At 38.2% G+C, this 21,377-nt stretch overlaps 1 protein-coding gene across 6 annotated transcripts; it reads right to left on the bottom strand.

Annotated features, from left to right (window-relative positions):
• Positions 1 to 151: 151 nt before the first annotated feature.
• Positions 152 to 18,995, bottom strand: arntl2 (aryl hydrocarbon receptor nuclear translocator-like 2). Of its 6 annotated transcripts, XM_041997922.1 has the most exons (18): positions 18,641 to 18,717; positions 11,171 to 11,389; positions 9,235 to 9,364; positions 9,099 to 9,152; positions 8,915 to 8,956; positions 8,616 to 8,773; positions 8,198 to 8,277; positions 7,876 to 7,968; positions 7,205 to 7,322; positions 6,979 to 7,128; positions 6,591 to 6,834; positions 5,875 to 5,981; positions 5,440 to 5,590; positions 5,284 to 5,354; positions 4,583 to 4,697; positions 4,358 to 4,445; positions 3,099 to 3,207; positions 152 to 2,961 (listed from the first exon to the last, which is right to left on the bottom strand). In XM_041997922.1, exons 3-18 carry the CDS (start codon positions 9,309 to 9,311, stop codon positions 2,804 to 2,806), a joined length of 1,815 nt encoding a protein of 604 aa, XP_041853856.1. In that variant the 5' UTR covers positions 9,312 to 9,364; positions 11,171 to 11,389; positions 18,641 to 18,717; the 3' UTR covers positions 152 to 2,803. The 6 variants fall into 6 exon arrangements, with proteins under 6 accessions (XP_041853856.1, XP_041853854.1, XP_041853852.1 ...); XM_041997920.1 differs by lacking the exon at positions 11,171 to 11,389 and having other exon boundaries at positions 9,235 to 9,361; positions 18,641 to 18,995; XM_041997918.1 differs by lacking the exon at positions 11,171 to 11,389 and having other exon boundaries at positions 4,583 to 4,694; positions 18,641 to 18,995.
• Between the last annotated feature and the right edge of the window lie 2,382 nt (positions 18,996 to 21,377).

Consider the following 21,377-nt stretch of genomic DNA (forward strand, 5'->3'; position numbering starts at 1 on the left):
GAAAGAGGTACATTTACTCCCCAAAGCCCTTACTGATGCATGCACAAGTCCCCCAAGTCTGCTGATACACCAAATATTTAAATTTATTTGCAACTAGACACAAGTGAAATTAACACAAAGATCCCTGGCGTTTTTTTTTTTTTTTTTTTAGTTAAACAATCTACAGCATATTTTATATGGAGACAAAAGCAAAAATGTGTGACCTATTGAAAAGGTTTATCACTAGCACCACTAAACAAGCTGACATGACACCAATATTTTAGCTTTCTGGGGAAACGACAGCCACAACAGTGCAATGATGTAGGAAGAACAGAAACAACAGAAACAATACAAAACTGGCATTCTGCCTTTAAAAAGGACCAGCCTGTGTCTATGGCACAGCTCCATAGCTCTGCATGTTTGGTTAGGTAGTGAAACATGTCCAGGGCCCTGTTTCATCTCTGAACAAGCATTCATTAATTAAGAACACAATATGCCATGGTGCGTCAAGTTAAGCTAATGAATACATCAGCCCTCCGTTCAGTCTGTAGGGGTGCCGTGTGGGAGGCGGCCTGCTGGAGAAACACGGGTTTATTGTGTGTCCGAGTAGAAATGTCCAAAGGCACTTCAGACACAGGCAGAAGGGTCCTTGTGAGCTCAGCTGCTCCTTTAACTGGCTCGTAACAATTCAAGCATTATAGAGAAAAGACAGTATTCTTCAGGAGTCACAACCATTTCCACCCAAAAGTTTTTTGTTTTTTTTTTGGGGGGGGTTACAATGCCATTATGAAATTTAAACTGTTCTACGTGATGTTGAAGTGTGAGCGGTTCAGATAGTATTCATAGGTGTAATAAGGGGGATCAAACATAAACATGTATTAATTTAGGTTTTCACTGCACTCCCTACAGTGTACAACACTTAAAACCAAACCTGTAAATGTCACATACACAAGTCTCCAGAAAATAAAATACACCTACAGTTGAAGTGCCAAATGATAATTCTGCTGGACAACATAAAATCTTTATCTACAACTTTGTATTATTACATGACAAATATATTTTTTTAATATAATTTAAAAGGGGAGTTTAAAAAGTGTATACATCTGATGAAACCAATACAATAAATTTTCCCAACTTTTGAGTAAAGACATAATTTTTATATGATCTGGCATTAACAAGGACAAGTTTTCCCATTTCATGAGAAATCCACTTTTCAACAACACTGACATGCTTGGGTGATAAAAATCAAAAGCCATGTGACTCTTTAGTGGATCACTAACAAACGGATCATTATAATAACAGCGATCAATGTTTATTGTTAATAGTAAAAGCTAAAATGTGCAATTCTGAGCAAGGACAAAACTCTACTTGAGGTAAATGACAAAAGGATCTATAATGTCCAGGGACTTGACTTCTCATAAAATGTCACATCACAAATCATCAAAGGTTCTTATAAATTTAGGAGTTCTGCACATGACCATTGTGTAGAAACAAACCACTAAATTTAGAATTTATGGAATGATAATTCTGCATAGCACAATCCCCTAATAAATGGACACATGGCGACAATGTGTGCCTTTAACAAGCACATAAAACATGAACATGTCTTCTGAGAGACTGTCAGTGCATAACAGTATATTAGCAACAAAACAAAAAGAGCTAAAGCTATGGCCTACCTGGAAAGCTGACGAATAAAAACACAGATGCACAGGTAAACAAGTACACCACATACCACTGTACAGTATGTACGGAGGTACGTAAAACCTTTAACTGGATAACTTCCTGAGTTATCTCTTCTACCATCAGACTTAGATTAGCTTTAAACATGTACTGAGAAAACGTCACTGACGTGACGCAGGCTTGTAGTTCAGCTTTGCTACCAAACCCTTTTCAGCACCAAAAGTGCTATTTAGCTTAGCATGATGTTGTACTGTGTTGCTCACAAATCTATTAGTTAGTTTCATTTAATCTACACAGATAAATGTTTTCTGACCGAAAAAAAAAAGAAAAAAAAAAAGACGGGTTTTATGTCAGAGCTAAGAAAATCCTGGGCTTCATATGCAAACTATCCCTTTAAGACACATGTGGTCTGATTACATGGTGTTTGCCATCATACCAACTACGCACATATACAGTATGTTTAACTCTGTGTACAAGAGAAGAGGTTACAAGATGGTTTCCATGAAAAATGTTCAGATACTGACAAGAAAAACTCTCCGAGGGTCACGCTGTAGTCGACTCTCAAAGTTAGAGGTTATGGAAGTGTGGTATGCCGCGGTACACTGGATACCCACGTCTTGGATCCTAAGGGGTTGCAGAGATGGACCAGGCTGTCAAGCTGTCTTCCTCACATTTTAATCTGCCATACAGTACTCTAGTGAAATTACAACCTTTTATCAATTCAGTGCTATTTTTTTGCATCGTCACTCCAAACCATTGTTCAAACGCAGGTGGAGGAAAGTATTAGAGGCAGGTATCCCATGTGATGTGCTGCCATTTAAGTTTGTGGGTTCTTGGAACTTTATGTGGCCGATGGATTTGAGTAAAGCAGTGAGGAACAGTGTTTCAGGGCAGACAGACTGCTGTAAGGCTTTAAAGGCATATCCCCCTTCTGAGAAGGAAAAAGCAGGTGTCCCTTAATGTTGTCAGTCCTGATCCTGTTAGAGCAGCCACTCAAACACTACACAGCACATGTTGATAGGAGTAACTAATAAATAAAAGTAAAGAAAATTGACGGCTGCTTCGTGGAGTTAGGATTTACCAGTTTCCGCAAAGTGATGGCCCAAGTATTTCTCAGTGGCTGCAATACATGGTAATACAGATTCTATAAGGACCAGTGCATTTCTTCAAAGTCCACAGCTTCCCCCAAGTTCGTGTCAGTCTCCAGGAGGCTCATTATCACTGCCATGGCTGCCTCATCGTTACTCAGACTGCTGAGGCCTGGTCCAACTACACTGTCCAAATCCAGCTGGGAATTTTCTGCTGAGACGAGAAAAGAGGAACAGACAAAAACACAGGATGACACATTCATATTGGAGGATAGGTAAAAATAATGAGCAGATAAGCTTACATATATAAAAATAAATGCATGAACTTATTAACAGGATCCGTTTGAGTACCCATGAGTGTGTCTCCTCCTGAGAATGAAGCTCCTTGAGCTTCCTGGGTCTCGTTTTCTGAGCTAGACTTTCCTGGCGTTTCCATGTCAGCTGTTTCTACTTTTGGCACCTACAGTCCAAAAAAGCAGCAAAATAGAGGCCGTAGAGAGACGTTATATGGACACAATTATACTCATTTGAACTGATATGGATAATATTTTTTATTTAACTAAATTATAACTGTATTGTATTGGACTGTATCTTCCAAGTGTTTTAAGATTATTTTATTGTGAATTGGTACCATTTAACTAAACTTAAATTATTTTCTCAGCTCCTTGGGCCCTTTAAAGATAAACTTAAAGGCGATCTGGGTTGCACACAGCATCAGTCTTTTAGCAGAGTGAGTTGAAATGTGTTTTCATGCTAATGCCAGGTATGAACAAAGCTTTAAAAATCAGCACACTGGATGAACTGTCCACATTAATGGACTACATGTTGAACAAATCACATTGGAAATCGTTTAAGAACCAAGCAGACCAGCCCCTTAATTATTCTGGTGTGGAGCTGAGAAAATACTTCAAACTTTGATGATGTTTCAGTGTGAGTTTTCATCAAATGGTGTTACCTTGACAAACAGGCAAATTTCCACCATAAAACACAAAGTACTAACTAAACTGTACATTGACCAGTTTGTTTTTAATCTTTCATGCATGATAAGAGTCCCAGCATGCGCTCATTTACGTGTGAAGCTTTTGTCATGCGAAAAGTAAGCCTGCTGTATGTGTTATCACATGCAGTACAAAAGAAATGTGCATTTGGTTTTGTACACGACAATCTATCTATAGCATCATTTAATAAGTGGGTGTTCTCCAAAACCATATACTGGATGGAAGACATCTGATAAGAACCTTAACTAAAACCTAAATGCCTGTGATAACATCTTGACAATATATAGAAATGCACAAAATTGCAAGAGCCCATTAGTTACAGTTTGAAAATATATTTTATATATATCCTCCCTGCATGAATTTAAAGTCTTTTTACAGATAAGATTTCCTTAGTTCATACATCTGAATTTGGTCAATCATTGCAAAAAAGTTCAAGTTAACTGAAAAGTTCATGTTAAGATTTCCATAAGGTAGCAAAGTAAAATAATATATGAATAAGGCTTATTGCCAATGAAAACTACACATATGCAAAAGTGTTCGTATGGACATGCTGTTTAATGGAATAGGACATATTTGTTTGACATGCAAACTGGTACTTATAAAAACACCTACATTGTTGCTGACTTGATTGAGAGTTTGTGGAGACTTATCTTGGAGATTGAACGGGCTGGCATTTCCGCTGGAAGGCGACGAGTTCAACCTAAAAAAAAAAACCACATAAAACAACTTAATACTGCAACAAGCAGCAGCTACAACAAGTAATAAAACATTGCAACTGTGGCTGGAAAAACACAGCTGTAACTGTGTAGATAAACTAAAAAAGAAAAATGTACTTACCTGTTAAAATCCAACAGCTCATTGGCAATCTGGGTCCCTATGCTTCCAGCATATATCATGCTACCAGGTGTGTTAGAGATCCCTGGTATAATTGGAAGGGACTTCTTGCAATCTTCTAAGAGAAAAGTCAAAGTTACAAATAAACTGGAGAAAACAAACAACAACAAAAAAGAAAAAGTATATCACTGCTAGACAAGCTGCGTTTGTGAGTCATAAGCCCTTTTCAGATCTGTTATATTTAACATAAATCCTCAATTTCAAAATCCTTAGCCAAATTCACCATCTATACGGAGAGAAGCTGCAGCTTGATCTAAAGCATAGCAGAGAACAGTTTTACCAGTTCAACTGGCCCAAGTGATAAAAACAATAAAGCACTGCAGATAATAACGGTAAGTAAGACTGTCGGGTAGAAAAGTTTGGGCAGTGCTGCTATTTAATTAAATCTTTTGTCTGATTCCTCTAGAAAAACAGATTATATGCCTAATTAGGATGCATTCCCTCAGTGGGCGCATTCATGTCAACATGCCAGACTACCTCGACACTGAAAGAGAAGTTTGAAGCTTCAGTTTCTTGTAGAATAAACAAAAGTACTCTTCCAGGTATTACAAAGACACTCAGCAGCCGTTACAATAATATCTGAAAAGGGCTTATAACATCAGTGACGAAGCATCTTTATACACCGTTTTCACCAATCAGCTCACCTTCAGAAGTCTTGGAATTGCTCGACTGTTCAGACTTATTTCCCGATCGTCCTGTTCGACTGTTATCATGCCTTTTGATGAAAAACAGATAAAGCTGTAATTAATATATACAGAGATATTTACATAATGCACAAAGGGATTCAAGCATGTACTTACGATATGACTGTGTTAGTTGACACTATGTATTCTACTTCTTTGGTCCAGGGATTTACAAAACTAAACCACTGACTTTGCAGAGTAACAAAAGAACCATATTTTGTTTTGAACTTATAGCAGTTTGTCTCTATTTTCTCTTTACTCCACAGCACTGCAAGACAGAGAAAAAGAAGAGAGGATAGAGGGCACACAGAAATATAAAATGAAAAAGGAAAAGAGCAATTAATGATAAAACAAATGCAATATTGAAGCAGTCTAATCTATTTAAATATAGAAAATAACAACACAAGTTTACTGAACAGTTTGAACTTTAAAGCTGTATAACTGTGTTATATATGTGGCTCATTAAGACACATATAGATCATCATTGTAGCCAAAATCAAACTGCTTGTATCAAATCAATTGAAAGGAGGATGGTGAAAAGTATTTGTTTACCTTTTCGATGTCTATCTGCTAAATGCGGCAAGTCATCTTGATGGAAGTATTCATAGCATGATGTCCCAAGCAATTCTTGGGGAAGATAACCTAGAATGGTTGTCGCTCTGTGGTAGAAAATAAAAAATATTACCAAACTATACAGTACAAATCAGCTAAAGTGCATTTTTCTATTTATTACTTTACAAAGAACAAATTAGATTCAAAGATTCAAAAGATTCAAAGATTTTTATTGTCAATTCACCATATGTCAAAAACATACAGAGAAATCAAAATGCTGTCGTCTCTCACCACAGACAAGGTGATGTAAAAATAAGTAACAGACACACGTGAAGTAAGACGATAAATACAAATAGAGCAGTTTAAGTGTTCAAGGTGTGCAAGTGTGTGCAGCAGCAAGAGTTAATTGCTGGTTTATATGTTTTTACAACATCAACGGTCCAGAGGGAGGGAGCTCAGGTAGAGTCCTAAGAGCCTGGTGGATGAAGCTTGTTGAGCAGGCCCGGATGCTGCGGAACCTTCTCCCTGAAGGGAGGCGGAAGTGGGAGTATGAGGGGTGTGAGGGACCACAGGTCTACGGGTGAGGCTATGTTATAGAACCCAAACCATAAGAAAAGTCGTTTTGTGCTTTTCTTTTAAAAGCAGATCAAAATGGAGAGATGTCATTGTAAGATATACATTTAAAAAATAAAAGTATTGTTGAAATTCAAACCTACCTATGATCAACAAAGGTGAATTTGCCATCCATGGCGTAGCGTGTGATGAACTCTGTGGGTTTAACTCGGATTTCTCCGTTAACTTGGGGTGATGAGTGGGAATGGATGCGTCCCACTGCCACAAGGCAGCTGAAATGGGAGCTATCCTGCTTGTCAGCTTCCCCCTCCCCCTCTGCTCCAATTTGACTGCTAGGCCAGCTGCGCATGTAGCCTGTACAGTGGACTGTGCAGTACTTCTGTGACTCTAAATAGAGGCAGATACAAATCACATGCATCCAATATCACATTTACACACCATGTACAGACAAATCTGTTCCTTTCCAATGAAGGTGGTTACTTAGAAATGCACAAAGGTGATATGCTGTGTAATCAACTGTATAGTCCCTACCTTTCTTTTTGGAGGTGTTGGCCTGGGATTCCTTCTCTTCTGCTTTGACAAATATTTTGTTGCACTTCATACGGCAGAAAAAAGAGCGGCGCGCACCTGAACAGAGGCGCGTTGCACCGACTGGAAGGTCAGCCTGGACCTGCAGACCGGCTGAAGACACAAAGTGTTAAAATAACACATGCAAACTGTACTGGTGCGCAAACGGGGACAAACATAAATGCATTACTTTTGGCATCTATTAGCCGTTCGCGAGGGTGTAATTCAGAAGCCGACAGCTGCTCCTTCACTTTTCCTATGTCCTTGGGGTGTATGTAATCAAACAGGCTCTGTCCAATCAGCTCCGTCTACAGAAAAACAACATCAAGCTGACTTAAATGATAATAACTAATAAAATTACATTTTTTAATCCATCTAAGCAAGTCCCGCTAACTACAAAACAAGTAAAATATGTTTATTGGGAACTGCTGCCCTGGAGCACACCAGACACTGTATGGGGTAGAAACTGAGTAGAAAGATTGAAAGAAGAGTCTATTTATGTGCTGTTACATCAGCAATTAAAATGTGGTACATTTACATTTCATTGTACTCAAACTCTGAAACAAAAGGCCTATGTGCTGACAAGTTCATGTATTCTCACCATTAAAGCAAACTTATGCATCTAGGAATTTTATTTTTAAAAAATGAATATAAATAAAGCAACAGAAATCGGTTTTGGAATTCTACAGTTAACAAAAGGGGGGGCTGATGATGCTAAACACATTCCTGTAAAGCCACGCAGCATGTTGTGGATTCTACTTTATTGACATTATGCTAAAACAATTCAACCCATCTGGAGTGTCCAGGGTTTTCACACGAATAAACATATAACAGATTCTGTGACATATGTTAAAGTGTTACCCGACTATAATTTAATATCTTCGTGACGGATTCTGAGACAAAAACTATTTTCCCACGATCACAGCCCACTACAAACAGGAACCCATCAGCAGCCTGCACAACAAAGACACAAAAGGAAAGCCAAATTGATAACATGTTGAAAACAAAAGCATGAGGCCATCAAGGGATTTTAATCATGACTCAGAAGATAATACTACTCTGAATCACTAAATGTCACTAAAGCTGGCATTAAATGTAAGCTAAGTTTTCATATAAAGGTAAAATATACCACTCTTAAGATGATTTCCTCATTGTTACACAATGTTTTTACTTATAAATTTACCTTGAGGACAAGGTGTTTAAGCTCCTCATCAGGAAGGAATGACGGTTTGTAGCTGGCATCAGAAAAGCATCCAGCTGAACCTGAAAATACAAACAGTACTGGTCTAGTTCCAGATAGCTGGCTTTTATAGAAAGATCAGGATTCATACACTACCAGTGAAAAGTTTGGACACACTTTTCTTTTGAATCTAATGGGAAAATGTGTCCAAACTTTTCACTGTAGTGTTGACATCAATGGAAATATGACTTCAGTTTTACAATTATCAACATAAACTGATATCAAATAATAAAAAAATGTTAGAAGCAACATAAAACTATTTTACTGTTTGTCTGCAGTAAACTTGACTTATCCTGTATTTAAATGCATGTCATCAAAGTCAGGAAAACTACATCTTGGAATCTACAGGCTGTGTTGGTACCTTTAAGAGATTTGAGGTGCTGCACGGCCATTCTGAGCACAGTGAGTTTGTCCAGTTTACGAGACATGGGGTTACAGGTCGGGATCATGGCTGAAAGCTTATCAATGAGATTGTTCATTTTGTCTCTTCTTCTTTTCTCGATTTGGCTATGTGGTTCCCTGCAGACAGAAATAGGTCATCTGCAAGAACTTCAGATATTATTTTTGAATTATGTTATATATTCACTTTAAAATGGATACTTCAAAATGAATGATTATGTTAAATGAGATGTACAACCTGTGTTTATAAATTTAATCTACCTGAAGCATTTTATTTTGACTTGTTGGTCCTCATCATCTGACCTTTGGTGAGAGAAAGATGAAATAAAGTAAAACAAATGTTCAGAGATGGATTAAGGTTTACCTCTGTACCATGGAACTGGATTTGCTTTAGAGAAAAAGGGAAAAAATATTAAAAAGGTTAACATCTAACAAATACCAATACCTGTTTTGGTCATCTTCCATATCTGCATCATTGAAAGAAGCAGATTTTGAATCCCTATGAAGAAAAACATCATATTAATTTTAGTCACCAGATCTAAAAATTCACAGAATCAACGGCACAGATCAGTTATACTTACTGGTTGTCTGTGCTGCCCTTTCGTTTCCTGGGCATCTCCATGCTCAAGGACGTACCAGACACTGAGGAAGGGGTCATCAGGCTGGGCAGAGACACAGAACTGCTTTGTTCTTCCTCAACCAGCACATCTTCTGAAACATCAAATAAACAATGAACTGCAACGTGTCATTCAATTACAACCCAGACATTACATTTCTACAATGTAAATAAATAGTAACTTTGCATTAAAATCTTTCTTGCATCACTCTATTTAAAAGAAAAGTGTTAATAGGGAAGCAACAGAAGCGCTGGGATATTCAAGGTGATGAAGGACAGCACGATGCATCATTTTGGCACAAACATTTTTATATGTAATTGTGTAATAGCTAAGGGCCTTTCAGAGCCTTCACTGCACTGGGTTCAGCTGACTGAGTCACACAGTTCAGAGCAAAATGGGAAGTTTTCAACATTTTGAGTGGCCACTATTGTTGGTGGACAAGAAGATTCCAGTTTGTTTTTTGCACTGTTGTCAACAACAAAGAAGCACCTGCTGAAAAGCAAATAAGACAAAAGAAGTTGTGAGTTAATCAGACTGTGACAGAAGTCTGGAGAATTCACGCTTGTGAAGTTCTGTTCAGTTTCCACAGTGATCAGTTTCAGGTTTTTTGGCTCATGGAGAAGTCTGAGATATTTCTTCCAGAGGTCTTGATACAATCACAAACTTGTGGCATACAGCTTGTGAAATTCAGACACACAATATTAGCTTCCTTCCATTTTGCCTGGATCTGTTGGCTGTGTAGGTATTTATCACAACGCTATACAGCCGAACTGGTGAGCATGCTCAGCTCCGCACCGCTCTGCGCACCTTGTTAATCAGAGGACAAACCTACCGTTGATCAATAAAAGGTGATCTGTGACCAAGGCATTGAATGTGTAAAGTGTATTAATTAGGTGTAGAGTCGCCAGGGGGTGGCAGTATAGGTAATGTTACTGGTATTTATAATTCAGCTAAGAAGTAGTTGTAATAACTGGAAACAAACCTTGATAATCGACAGAAGGAAAATGCAGATAGCTCTTCTAGAGTTCTTTTAATTTTTGTCAATATCTGTGATATCATATCTGGGAGGATGCTGATCAGTCACACCAGTTTCTTTACTGGCTGAGACCAGAAACTGCTAGTAAGTCACACCTGCAAAAGCAAAGCACTTAAACTGCATAAGATTACCGAGTCTGCCCCAGAGCTATCGCTAATACAGACAGTTTTTGGTTGTTCAGGTGTAGCTGCCCTCACTCGCCTGGTGGAAACCTCCTCTTTGTACATTTTCTTTAAATGTTTAAATCTACAATATTTTGAGCATTGATGTAACAGCAAACAAGTACCTATGATATAAAGATATAAGAGGATAGCGACCTTACTAGAGAATAAAGTTATTTTCCCTCTGTGTGGCAATTTGAGTTTCCCCATTTTATTTTCTGACAAAAGAAATAAATAATTTTATTTTAAAGGAAAAACATAAAAGGAAAGGTTTATTGGGAATCTGGATGTACTGATACACACATACATATTTTAAAAGAAAAATGTAAAAAAATGGAACTTAATAGCTTGTGTGCTGTGTAAAGGCCATGGCTAGTTGAGCACATGCATGCAGGTATGTGCTATTTTGGGGGTTTCCATTTTATGATTTTGGTTGAAAACATTTACAAGCATTTTGGAATTCCACTTTTATACATTCTGTTAAGGGTATGAATAAACAACTTAATCAAATCTTGCTAAAGTCATATCATAAAGTTACCATAATTTAGTAGTTGCACTAAGCATCCCATGAAAATCCTCAAAAATGACTGTAAACAAAATGTTTAATAAATTAAGAGAAGTGGTGCCTTTTTTCTTAAAACAATCCAGTGTCCTTAACCAGTCCATGAACCAGAGCAGGTGATTTTACTGTAGTGTTAATCACCTGCTGTCAACTGAGCTGCAAGGGAAACAGCAGGGTTAGGGATCTGGTAATCTTTTCAGCCTGCATCCTAAGCCCCGTTTCCATCAATGGCTCCAGGTCGGTACAGCATGGTTTGGTGATTGGGTTCGGTAAACCCAGATCTCTGTACTCTGATCGGTAAGATTGGGATCCCAATGGAAAGGTCCCAAAAAAGCAGGACTGGCACCCGTCAGTTTTTGCCTGTGGAAACACAAAAAAATGTGTACTGTCCTGTCCTGAGCTGGAACTGTTAATGGAAACAGGGTTTTACTGTCCACAAAGGCTGTAGAAGGGCTTGAAAGGAAGAGTTTGGTTGGCAGCTTCCTTTCTCTAACAAAAACTAAAAGATGTGCTTGATAAATGTTTCTGTTAGATGTTTATATAAGAGATTAAGTTTAGAGCTAAATGTCAGGGTCATTTCAGTGGAAGAAAATGTACATGTCAGACTCCAAAACAGCCAGTGAACAGTGTGTTCATAAATTACACACCAAAACACATAAATAGCATAATTTATAACATGCCTTTGGCCCTGTTCACAGCAACATTCTGAAATGATCTCCATTAAAACTTTACTCAAAGTAACACGCAACCTGTAAAATGTATTTCATGATTACTTTAATTCAAATAAGGTTTGAACTAAGTAATAATCAAATGAAGCCGACCTGAGATGTACACTGCCTGACTCAGTTGCCACCGAAAAATAGGTCCCACACTGAATATTCTGCTGGACCACCTTTAGTTTCTATTATAGCACACATTTACTGTGGCATTGTTTCAATATGCTTCTGCAATGTCACATGATCTAGTCCCATCCAGTCATAATTTTTCACTAAAATCTTGTATTCATGAGCCTCCAGCACATCCCAAACATTCTCAATGGACTCTGTGGTGGCCAATCCATGTGTGAAAGTGATGTGTCATGCACCCTGTACCACTTTTTTGTCATCTTGGAACATGGCCATGCCATCAGGGAAGAGGAAAATGCATTGATGGAACAACCTGCTCATTAAGTATATTCAGATAGTCAGCCGACCTCATTCTTTGCATACATAACATTGCTGAACCTAGACCTGACCAACGGCAGCAAACCCAGATCATAGACTGCCCCCACTGGCTTGTACAGTAGGCACTAGGAGTGATGGCTGCATCTCTTCATCTGCCTCTCTTCTTACCCTGATGCTCCCATCAGTCTGGAACAGTAAATCTGGACTCATCAGACCACATGACCTTCTTCCATTGCTCCAGAGTCCAATCTTTATGCTGCCTAGCAAATTGAAGCTTTTTTCTCTGGTAAGCCTCATTGATTAGTGGTCTTCATATGGCTACACAGCTGTTCAGTCCCAATCCCTTTAGTTCCCTTCGCATTGTGCATGTGGAGATGCTCTTACTTTCACCATTAAACATAGCCCCTGTTTTTCTTTGGTTTGATTTCAGCAAATAACAGTCATTGTCATTCAGAATTTTTTCTGACCACATTTCTTCCTGGAAGACGATGGTTCCCCACTACCCTTCCAGTTTTTAATAATGTGTTGGACAGTTCTTAATTACATTTTAGCAGTTTCTGCTTAGATGTTTTCTCTGCTTGACCCTTTTTAAACCGACTAACATCATTTCCACGACCACTGGATGTATCTTTCTACATGGTTGTTTAAGAAATGAGACGCTATCATGGCATCAGCTGGGCTTAAATAACTTGTTCCCAGCTGAGAGATACACCCATGCAGTTAATATCCAGTAGGAAGCTCATACCTATTTGCTTAAATCCAGGTGGCAACTTTTCTTTTTTTGGCCAAGCAGTGTATTATGTAAACATGCATATGTCTTATTACCACGATGTCTTTATCAGATTTCTTGAAGTTTTATATCACATATGAAAGTTGACAACAATTTTCCAAGGTACGCCCCATCCTCCAGTAATGTAAACCCAGTTCGAAAGATAATATACACAAGGAGGAGGAAAAAGCCTGAGAAATATGATCTGATATAATGCCATCGTTGGCTTTAAAAATAGGCGTGGAACAAGTAACATAAAAGGGATGTAAGACTGTGTTTTGAAGCATCAAAAGGAATATTGAAGGAACAGCCAAATTGTAACTCATGTTAGATAAAACATTTTTTTGTTTAGACAGAGGTCAGCGATAAAAATATTGCAGCACAAATTAAAGGTGGGCAGTGTCATGTATAGCTGTCTGAAATGTACACATCAAACCCACAGTCTAGCCACATTTGGTACTTAGTTCTTTGTAAGTTACAAAAAGGAACTGAATTAATGAAAAAAGCAAGACCACGAGACTTTTCAGACTAGTCTTGGATTCACTTAAGTGTTCCAGCAGCATAACTTGTACTAAATGCATCAAAAATGGTTGTAGAGTAGGCATAAAGAAGGACTGAATTATAGTCAGAATAAACCAAAGCTAGAGGTTTGCACGAAAACACATACATGCACACATTTTTAAGACCATTTCAAAGGTTAAGAATTATTATGTACTGACTTTGGGAGTTACATGTTTATCTTTCTTCAGGATTTTTAACGCAGGTCTGAAATCCTTATTCCATGACGCAGCAAAAAGCTCTAAGTGACTGTGTACAGGACGAAGCAGGTATAGTGAATGGGTAAGCTGTAAGATCCCTGACCTGGAAAAGACACAGACCGCAAACAATCCTGCGTAAACTCAGAGCCCAGCTTGATGAAAGAAGTGCTTGCTTTTACCTTTCAAACCTGACACAACATGAGTGTTGTACCAACAAAATACATGAACAATTTTTATTTGGGAAAGTGAAAAGCCTCATGTGTTTGTGTCGTCAGGCAAATGAGAACAAATATGATGCATTTGTTTATTTTTCTGTAAGTGAAGCTGTGTTATTCAGACTAAGTTCATGGCTTGTGGACCATTCAGACTCAGCTATTCTAAAGCTGTGGAATTAAAACTCTCATACACACAGCATGAGCAAGTGGTTGAATTAGGGGTTTAAATGTTTTTCAAATCTAGTACGCAAAATAATCAATAACAGTAAACGAAAACAAATGGAAAAAGCAGGACAACCAGACGACAAAGTGACATTTCCTAAGAGTTTCTAAAGAGAGAACCAAACAATCATGTTTTTTTTTCATAAGATAGATGAAAGTACAAACAAACAGAAAATGCTAAGTTAAAATGCAATATTAGATAATAAATACCAGGCAGAAACTTGTATTGTAATTTTAGTTAATTACCAAATACAGCAACGTTAGAAGTTAATAACTGCAATTGATTTTTAAAAAGAGAAAAAGAAATCAGCACACCCTCATCTGCAGCTGACAAAGCTTGATGTCAAGGTCTAGCCATAGCCAATCTAATCATTCATAATAACAGTAATAAATGCTGGAAGTTTAACCTTTAAATTTATTTTATTTTATTTTATTTATTTTATGACGCTGGTTTGTTCAAAAGCTTAATACATATAAGGTTTTGGTGAATGGTTCAAAGTTTTCCAGAAAACCTTCAGGTTTTAGAAGGCATTATGAAACAAGGTCTTTGGTCTGAATGGGTTAACAAAACGAATGAAACTCCAAATTGCTGATGGAGCTGCTCAGAAATCATCAATAAGATACTGCAGCCCCGTCACTGCCCAGCTCTCCATTTCCACAGCCTATTCTGGGATGAAATGAGCTGGAAACGCTGTGACTTAGTCATGGCCAAAGTACCAAAAACACATTCACCTATTCGAAAAGAAACACAAATTTAAGAGAACAGTAAACATGCCAAAGGTGGGTGGTATCCATGGCATCTATTTTTAACTGAACCCTACGGTCCCTGTGACCCAAATAGCCATTAACAGATCAGTGGTGACCTGACTTTTAATCCCACTCTCCCTGCCAAGTTCTGCTCAATGGTTACACTGTTAAACGATAAAAAGACAAGTTGTTGACTGGACATCAGGCCATATGTACATCCTTGTAAATACTCCGACAATCTGTCTTCAACGCTCACATGCTCACTTACAAGCTCAACCAAAAGCTCATTCACTCAGTCCTTCAATGAGTTTCTGCTGCACTTAAAACAACCCCTGACTGTGTGCATCCTGCTCACACCGCTGTACAGATACATCGTGTAATGTCTGGTCAATGAAAGTTTGAGTAAACAATTTTGCAATGGTAGTCCCATAAATTTAACTGAGAGAGGTTTGTATATGCATATTAAAAAAAAGAAGCACAGATGTGTATGACTGTAAAAGAGACGGCAAACTGTAGGATTAAACTAGGCCACGGCTAGGCATTCATAAAATATTAATCATTAACATATACCTAGGATTTACCCAGTAGATCTTCTTCAGTTGTAACCATCTGTTTTTGATTACACTTCTCTATCCGTCAAACATTAATGTGATAATGTGAAAGAGCTGCTAGCATCATAATTTAAGACAATGACTATTTTTAAGAAGAAAAAAAAATGTTCGGAAACATATTTTATTAAACAAGTCAACTTATTAATTTTTTAAACTATTAAAGTGTTTTGTTGATTGCATTCAATCAATGTGCCAAATCCCGTACTGTAATCACATACTGTAAGTTTAACATGAGACTAAGCTAAAACTAAACTGCTGACTCTGCATTGATGTGGAGTGCATTTTGACCATTCAGCTTGCAAAAAAAGAGAAAAGTCTAAATCAGTGCAGAACAAGAGTTATCACTATTTTTATTCCACACATTCTCCCTTTGTCAACACCTAAAATTCAATTTTAGCTCCCACAGCTGTGAGAGTCTGTGGCATAGTACAATGCTAGGAGCTAATACAGCCACACGTTTCCTGTTTCAAAACAGATTGACAGTAACACAAGTCTCATGACCTAAATACATATTTAGATGTATAATTACACATAAGCGACATGCAGAAAAAGTATACGTGCAAACAAAGATGTTTTTCTGATTTAATTTGAAGACATGTAGTTTCCTAACACTTAAAAAGCTCCTAAAACTGAACATATTGATTTAAGCCGGGATATTATAGTTTGTTTAAATATATTACTAATTGTTATTAGACAGTAGTAATTTGTTTGTTTTCTAACTTGATCTTTACTGATTTCTTTAACAATTCCAGATTATAAAGAGTCAGTCAGTCCTGGAGAGATTAAGGTGCATTAAAAAAATCCATTACTTTTTCATTAGCATTAAATATTTGTGGAAGTTGGTTGATGGAATTCAATAGTTTTGAGCATAAACAATAAACAGATATTGTAATAAACATGTCAGCAACAAAGTCTTTTCTATATGACATTCAGTCTCTCACAGCTGATGACCGAGGGCATTAGGACACATCAGTTTTAGCCCATTGTCACTGTGAAACTTATAAAAAACAATATGTTATAAATAAAATTTCTTTCCAGGAATCTGAACATTTACAGATGCTGTGTTGAAATTAAAAAAAAAAAACTGCACCTACTTTTCATAACAACGATTTAGAAAATAATTTCTGGAGCCAGAAAGAGAGACCAGAATGATTATTTAATTGATCTTGAACTCAGTTTTTAAGGGTTTTGTTGCAGAAGTTCTCAGTGACACATATGGCCGTTTGATATTTATTGTTTGCATTATTCCTGCTGCTGCTATACATGCTTGTTTTATGCTTGTGTACATCTCCCTTATTTTCACTGCACCATGCTTACCTGCCTGTGATTTATAAACTATTATTACATTCTAGGGCTGGGCAATATATCGAGATTTTCAAATATATCGAGACTTTATGAGACGCAATATAGAAGGAGGGAATATCGTTTACATAGAGATAGCTTGTTTTGAGTTAAAAGCATCTTTTCTTTTGCATTTTGCACAGCTGTATTGTTATAGTCATTGAAAAGTATTTTCATTTGTTTTGTTTTAGGAGCATTTAATTTAATATAAAGGTACTTTAATTTCAGTCAGCTGTTTTAATGCACATGTGCTGCGGGTCCTTAATAAAAGTATATTTAGCACTAAAGGCTGTAAATTAGAACTGTCTCTCTGGTTACTTGACAAAAAAATACATTTATACGAGATATATATCTTATATCGTGATTCAGGTAAAAAGTATTGAGATATAAGATTTATTTTATATCGCCCAGCCATATTACATTCTTCATAACTGTATGTAAGCATCAGTGTTTTGAAAGGTTTCTGAATGTCTGCCACAGCTTTTTAAATTATTTTTATTTGTTTTAGTCTCTTTTCTTTAGGGGCTATACATTTTGCCAGGCTACTGCTTGCCTGGCTAAAGAAATTAAAGAATATGACCTTATGGATAAAATAGACAAACCTATATTGAGTATATGGTACTGTACAGAATATTTCTGTCTCAGAGAGGAGGGAAAGGAAAAACAGAAAGAAAACAACCAAAGTTTACTGAACATAGATTATGAAACTCCTCTTTTCATCTAATTATCTACTGGGGCACAATAACATTTTGCATCAGAGGCTTTGTTAAATGTCATGTTTCAATTAGGCAATGATGAATCATTTGATTAAAGATACAGTAGATAGCATAACTTTGAAGAATAAAGTGTAATACATACTGAGGCTATATAACAGTTTTTATAACAGAGGTATGTTATGGAAACTATTAAGTCTCGAATGTATCAGTACTTGGAGAAGAAATGTTTTGACTATTATATCTCGCCTTCAGAATGACAGTTTAATGTGACTAATTGTCCTCGCTCGGAGGAACAGTTTTGATTTAAGCCACAGGGCTTCGAAATCAAAGGGGGCTTTTATCTTTACTGTTTAACTTCTGCTTTTTTTTTTAATCAATAAGGATGTTCTGTTTTTCTTTTTTATTGATTTCACGTTCAAATGAACAGATAGTTGAGTTTGATATGCACAGGCTCACTGTGGCTAACTTACAGCTAATGTTTCACGAGTAAATGGTTAAGGTTATTCAACCGTTGGTAGGAGCGACCATACGAAGACCCAAACAACGGTAAACATTAACAAGCGTTTAGCACCACTTCTCTTTGAACACAGAGTATAAATAATTTCCTGGTTACAAGTTGTCCTGAGCTGCAACACCACCTAAAATAAACAAATCTTCGAGAGATACTAATGCCCAGACAAACAGGCCTTACCGCAACCGCGAAGCTAGCATTCCAATGTTTTAGTCGTGTGGATTAACAAGCATTAGAAATACAATTAAAGTCAAAACAGTGACATTCTGATTAACAAGAAATATCCAAGACAGAAGCTTATCGTGTATAAACACCGGTGGTGGACAAAAACATCGTGCAGTGTTACATAAATGGCGTAGCGTTAGAGGGCGAGCTTGCTCCACTGATCTACTGACCTAGTTTCGGAATAGCGCAAAGTTATTGAGAACCGGCGAGAAACAGCCGTTAAACAGCGCTTCAGTTCTCCTTGTCTTTGCAAATTTTTCATGTTAAACAGCTCTCGTGATTTAAAGATGTGAAAATTCACAATGATTAAAGCTTTTGTTAATGTTTAATTACCTGCCGGTTCGCTTCCCGCTCTGTCACCGCCGCCAGCCGCTGAATTCTTCGCCGACATGGCTGGAGCCGGAGCCGGTGCGTTGGGGCCCAGGACTCCAATACATGGATGAGGCAGTGGACTTCTCCCAGACACAGAACAGGTTGGGAGGGAGCCTTAAAAATGTTACAAAGCTGTTTTATATTGATTTATTTTTTAATAAATAAACAGAAAAAGTGAGGGCGAAGAAACGTGCACAAAGGTACAGGCAGCTATGTAATGAGGACAGTGTGGAGAGGTGGGGGAACGCGGAAGACAGAGAACAGTCTCCTCCTACTGGTTCACCGGAGTCACCGCTGCTGCCCGTCGATGCTCCCGCTGCACTCCGGAGAATTAAGTCAATTAAATAAGTAAACTTGCTGTCTAAATGGCTTACATTGGAGGCCCTACTACTTAACTCATTCTCAAGTGAAAGGAATAGCCTCTTCCAACCGCCTCTTTTTTTTTACTCTAAAGAATTTCTAACACACACACACACACACACACACACACACACACACACACACACACACACACACACACACACACACACACATATATATATATATATAGAGAGAGAGAGAGAGAAAATTTGTGCACCTGGGTGCACATCTGTCTCTGGAGGAGGGGGAAAAAAATATAATACAAGCCTATTATACACACTGTGAAAATTGTATGGGGTAAAAATCACATGTTTGTAGGTCACATCTCAGTATTTGAACAAAATGAGTTAGAACAGCTGGACAAATCCACTTTTTTCACGCTATATACACAAAGAATGAAATCAGCTTTAGAGAACAGTTTTACCTCTGTGTAGCTTATGAAAGAATAAAAATTACTCTAACAAATCAACTTTCAGCATTTTGATGTTCCATCATCTGTAAATACACAATCAATACATCTCATCTTATCTTGTTTGTTTTGATTTTGGGTTGTCTACCATACAGTATATTTATTCCTCCATGTTGTTAAGAATATACATGGGAAGCTACCTTAACATCAATTTTTTTAGGTCTAATAAATATTCATTCGGATAGTCACGGATGTAGGTCTATAAATAACCCCAACAGTAAAAGTAAGCTAAAAAAAATTACTAATACTGAATTGGACACAGAGAAACATTCAAATAAAGCACACATTTAAGTAATACTGTATACTCTCCAGTGAGACAAGTGAGGAGATTTGGGCCTGCACAACAGATGGATTTAAAATGCACATGATCATCTTTAATCCATGCCTTGTCAGCGTTTCCACTCATTTCCTGGTGGACTATGAATGATTGCAATAACCTGTTACTAGACAAGATGCAATTTCCACATTGATACTCATGACTGTTTAAGTCACATAATTTATACCCTATGATAGATTTGTGAAGTCACAGATTATGTCAGATGCCAGAACAATGGGAACACACGCTAGTATTTGCAAATGAAAGGAACACATGGCTATTGACAGGCTTGTTAACCTGTTATCTCATTCTGTACACCCTGAGAGGCGATCTATATGGATTCAAGTCAATAAAAGAAGGGTCACTTGCTTGTGGAGGTTGTCTGCACTGCTGCCTGTCTGTTTAGATAAACAATATTTCCTTATTCTATATCACGTAATGAAGGAATAGAGCAAGTTCAAGATAACGACTCCATCTTCAAAAACCTTATTGACAGTCAGAATCCGGGGTTGCAATCAGACAGGAGTTCGTGGCTAATTCAGTGTCACAGATCAGTCCAATAATTACTGTATTTTTACCCATAAAAAAACAACCGTTGGGATGCCGTCAAGCTGAAGAAGGAGTCCTGTCGGGCCTTTTTCACCTGTGGGACTCCGGAGGCAGTTGATGGGTATCGGCAGGCTAAGCAGAACGCAGTTTCGCCGATCTCTAAGGCAAAAACTCGGGCATGGGAGGAGTTTGGAGAAGACATGGAGACTAACTTCTGGATGGCTTCGAGAAGATTCTGGTCCAGTGGCTCAGGAGGGGGAAGCAGTGCTCCATCAACACTGTGTACAGTGGGGATGGAGGGGGCTGCTGACTTCGACTTGGGACATTGTGGGTCGGTGAAGGGAGTACTTCGAAGACCTCCTCAATCCCACAGACGTGTCTTCTGACTAGGAAGCAGAGTTGGGGGACCCTGGCGTGAGCTCTCCCATCTCTGGGGCTGAGGTTGTTTAGGTGGTTAAAAAGCTCCTCGTGGGAGGGCCCCGGGGGTTAATGAGGTCCGCTCGGAGTTTCTTAAGGCTCTAGATGCTGTAAGGGTTGTCTTGGCTGACACCCCTCTGCAGCATCGTGTGGACATCGGGGACAGTTCCCCTGGAGCGACAGACTGGGGTGGAGGTCCCCCTCTTCAAAAAGGGGAACCGGAGGGTGTGCTCCAAGTACAGGGGGATCACACTCCTCAGCCTCCCTGGTAGGGTCTATTCAGGGGTGCTGGAGAGGAGGGTCCGTCGGGTAGTTGAACCTCGGATTGAGGAGGAGCAGTGTGGGTTTTCATCCCGGTCAAGGAACAGTGGACCAGCTCTCTTCAGGGTCTTGGAGGGAGCTTGGGAGTTTGCTCAACCAATCTACATGAGCTTTGTGGACTTGGAGAAGGAATTCGACTGTGTTCTCCAGGGAGTCCTGTGTGGGGTGCTCTGGGAGTATTGAGTGCTGGACCCCCTTGTTCGAGCTGTACAGTCTCTGTACGACCAGTGCCAAAGTTTGGTCCACATTGCTGACAGTAAATCAGA

Source organism: Melanotaenia boesemani, chromosome 10, assembly GCF_017639745.1.
Source record: "Melanotaenia boesemani isolate fMelBoe1 chromosome 10, fMelBoe1.pri, whole genome shotgun sequence".
Classification (NCBI taxonomy): domain Eukaryota; kingdom Metazoa; phylum Chordata; class Actinopteri; order Atheriniformes; family Melanotaeniidae; genus Melanotaenia; species Melanotaenia boesemani.

Excerpts from the sequence above, each read along its gene's own strand:
- arntl2 (XM_041997917.1), bottom strand. The coding sequence starts at position 18,698 with ATGTCGGCGAAGAATTCAGCGGCTGGCGGCGGTGACAGAGCGGGAAGC. Across the intron at positions 7,323-7,875 it reads AGATATTAAATTATAGTCGG|ACGGAGCTGATTGGACAGAG; the intron begins GTAACACTTTAA and ends GTTTTTCTGTAG. Across the intron at positions 6,835-6,978 it reads CAACACCTCCAAAAAGAAAG|AGTCACAGAAGTACTGCACA; the intron begins GTAGGGACTATA and ends GCCTCTATTTAG.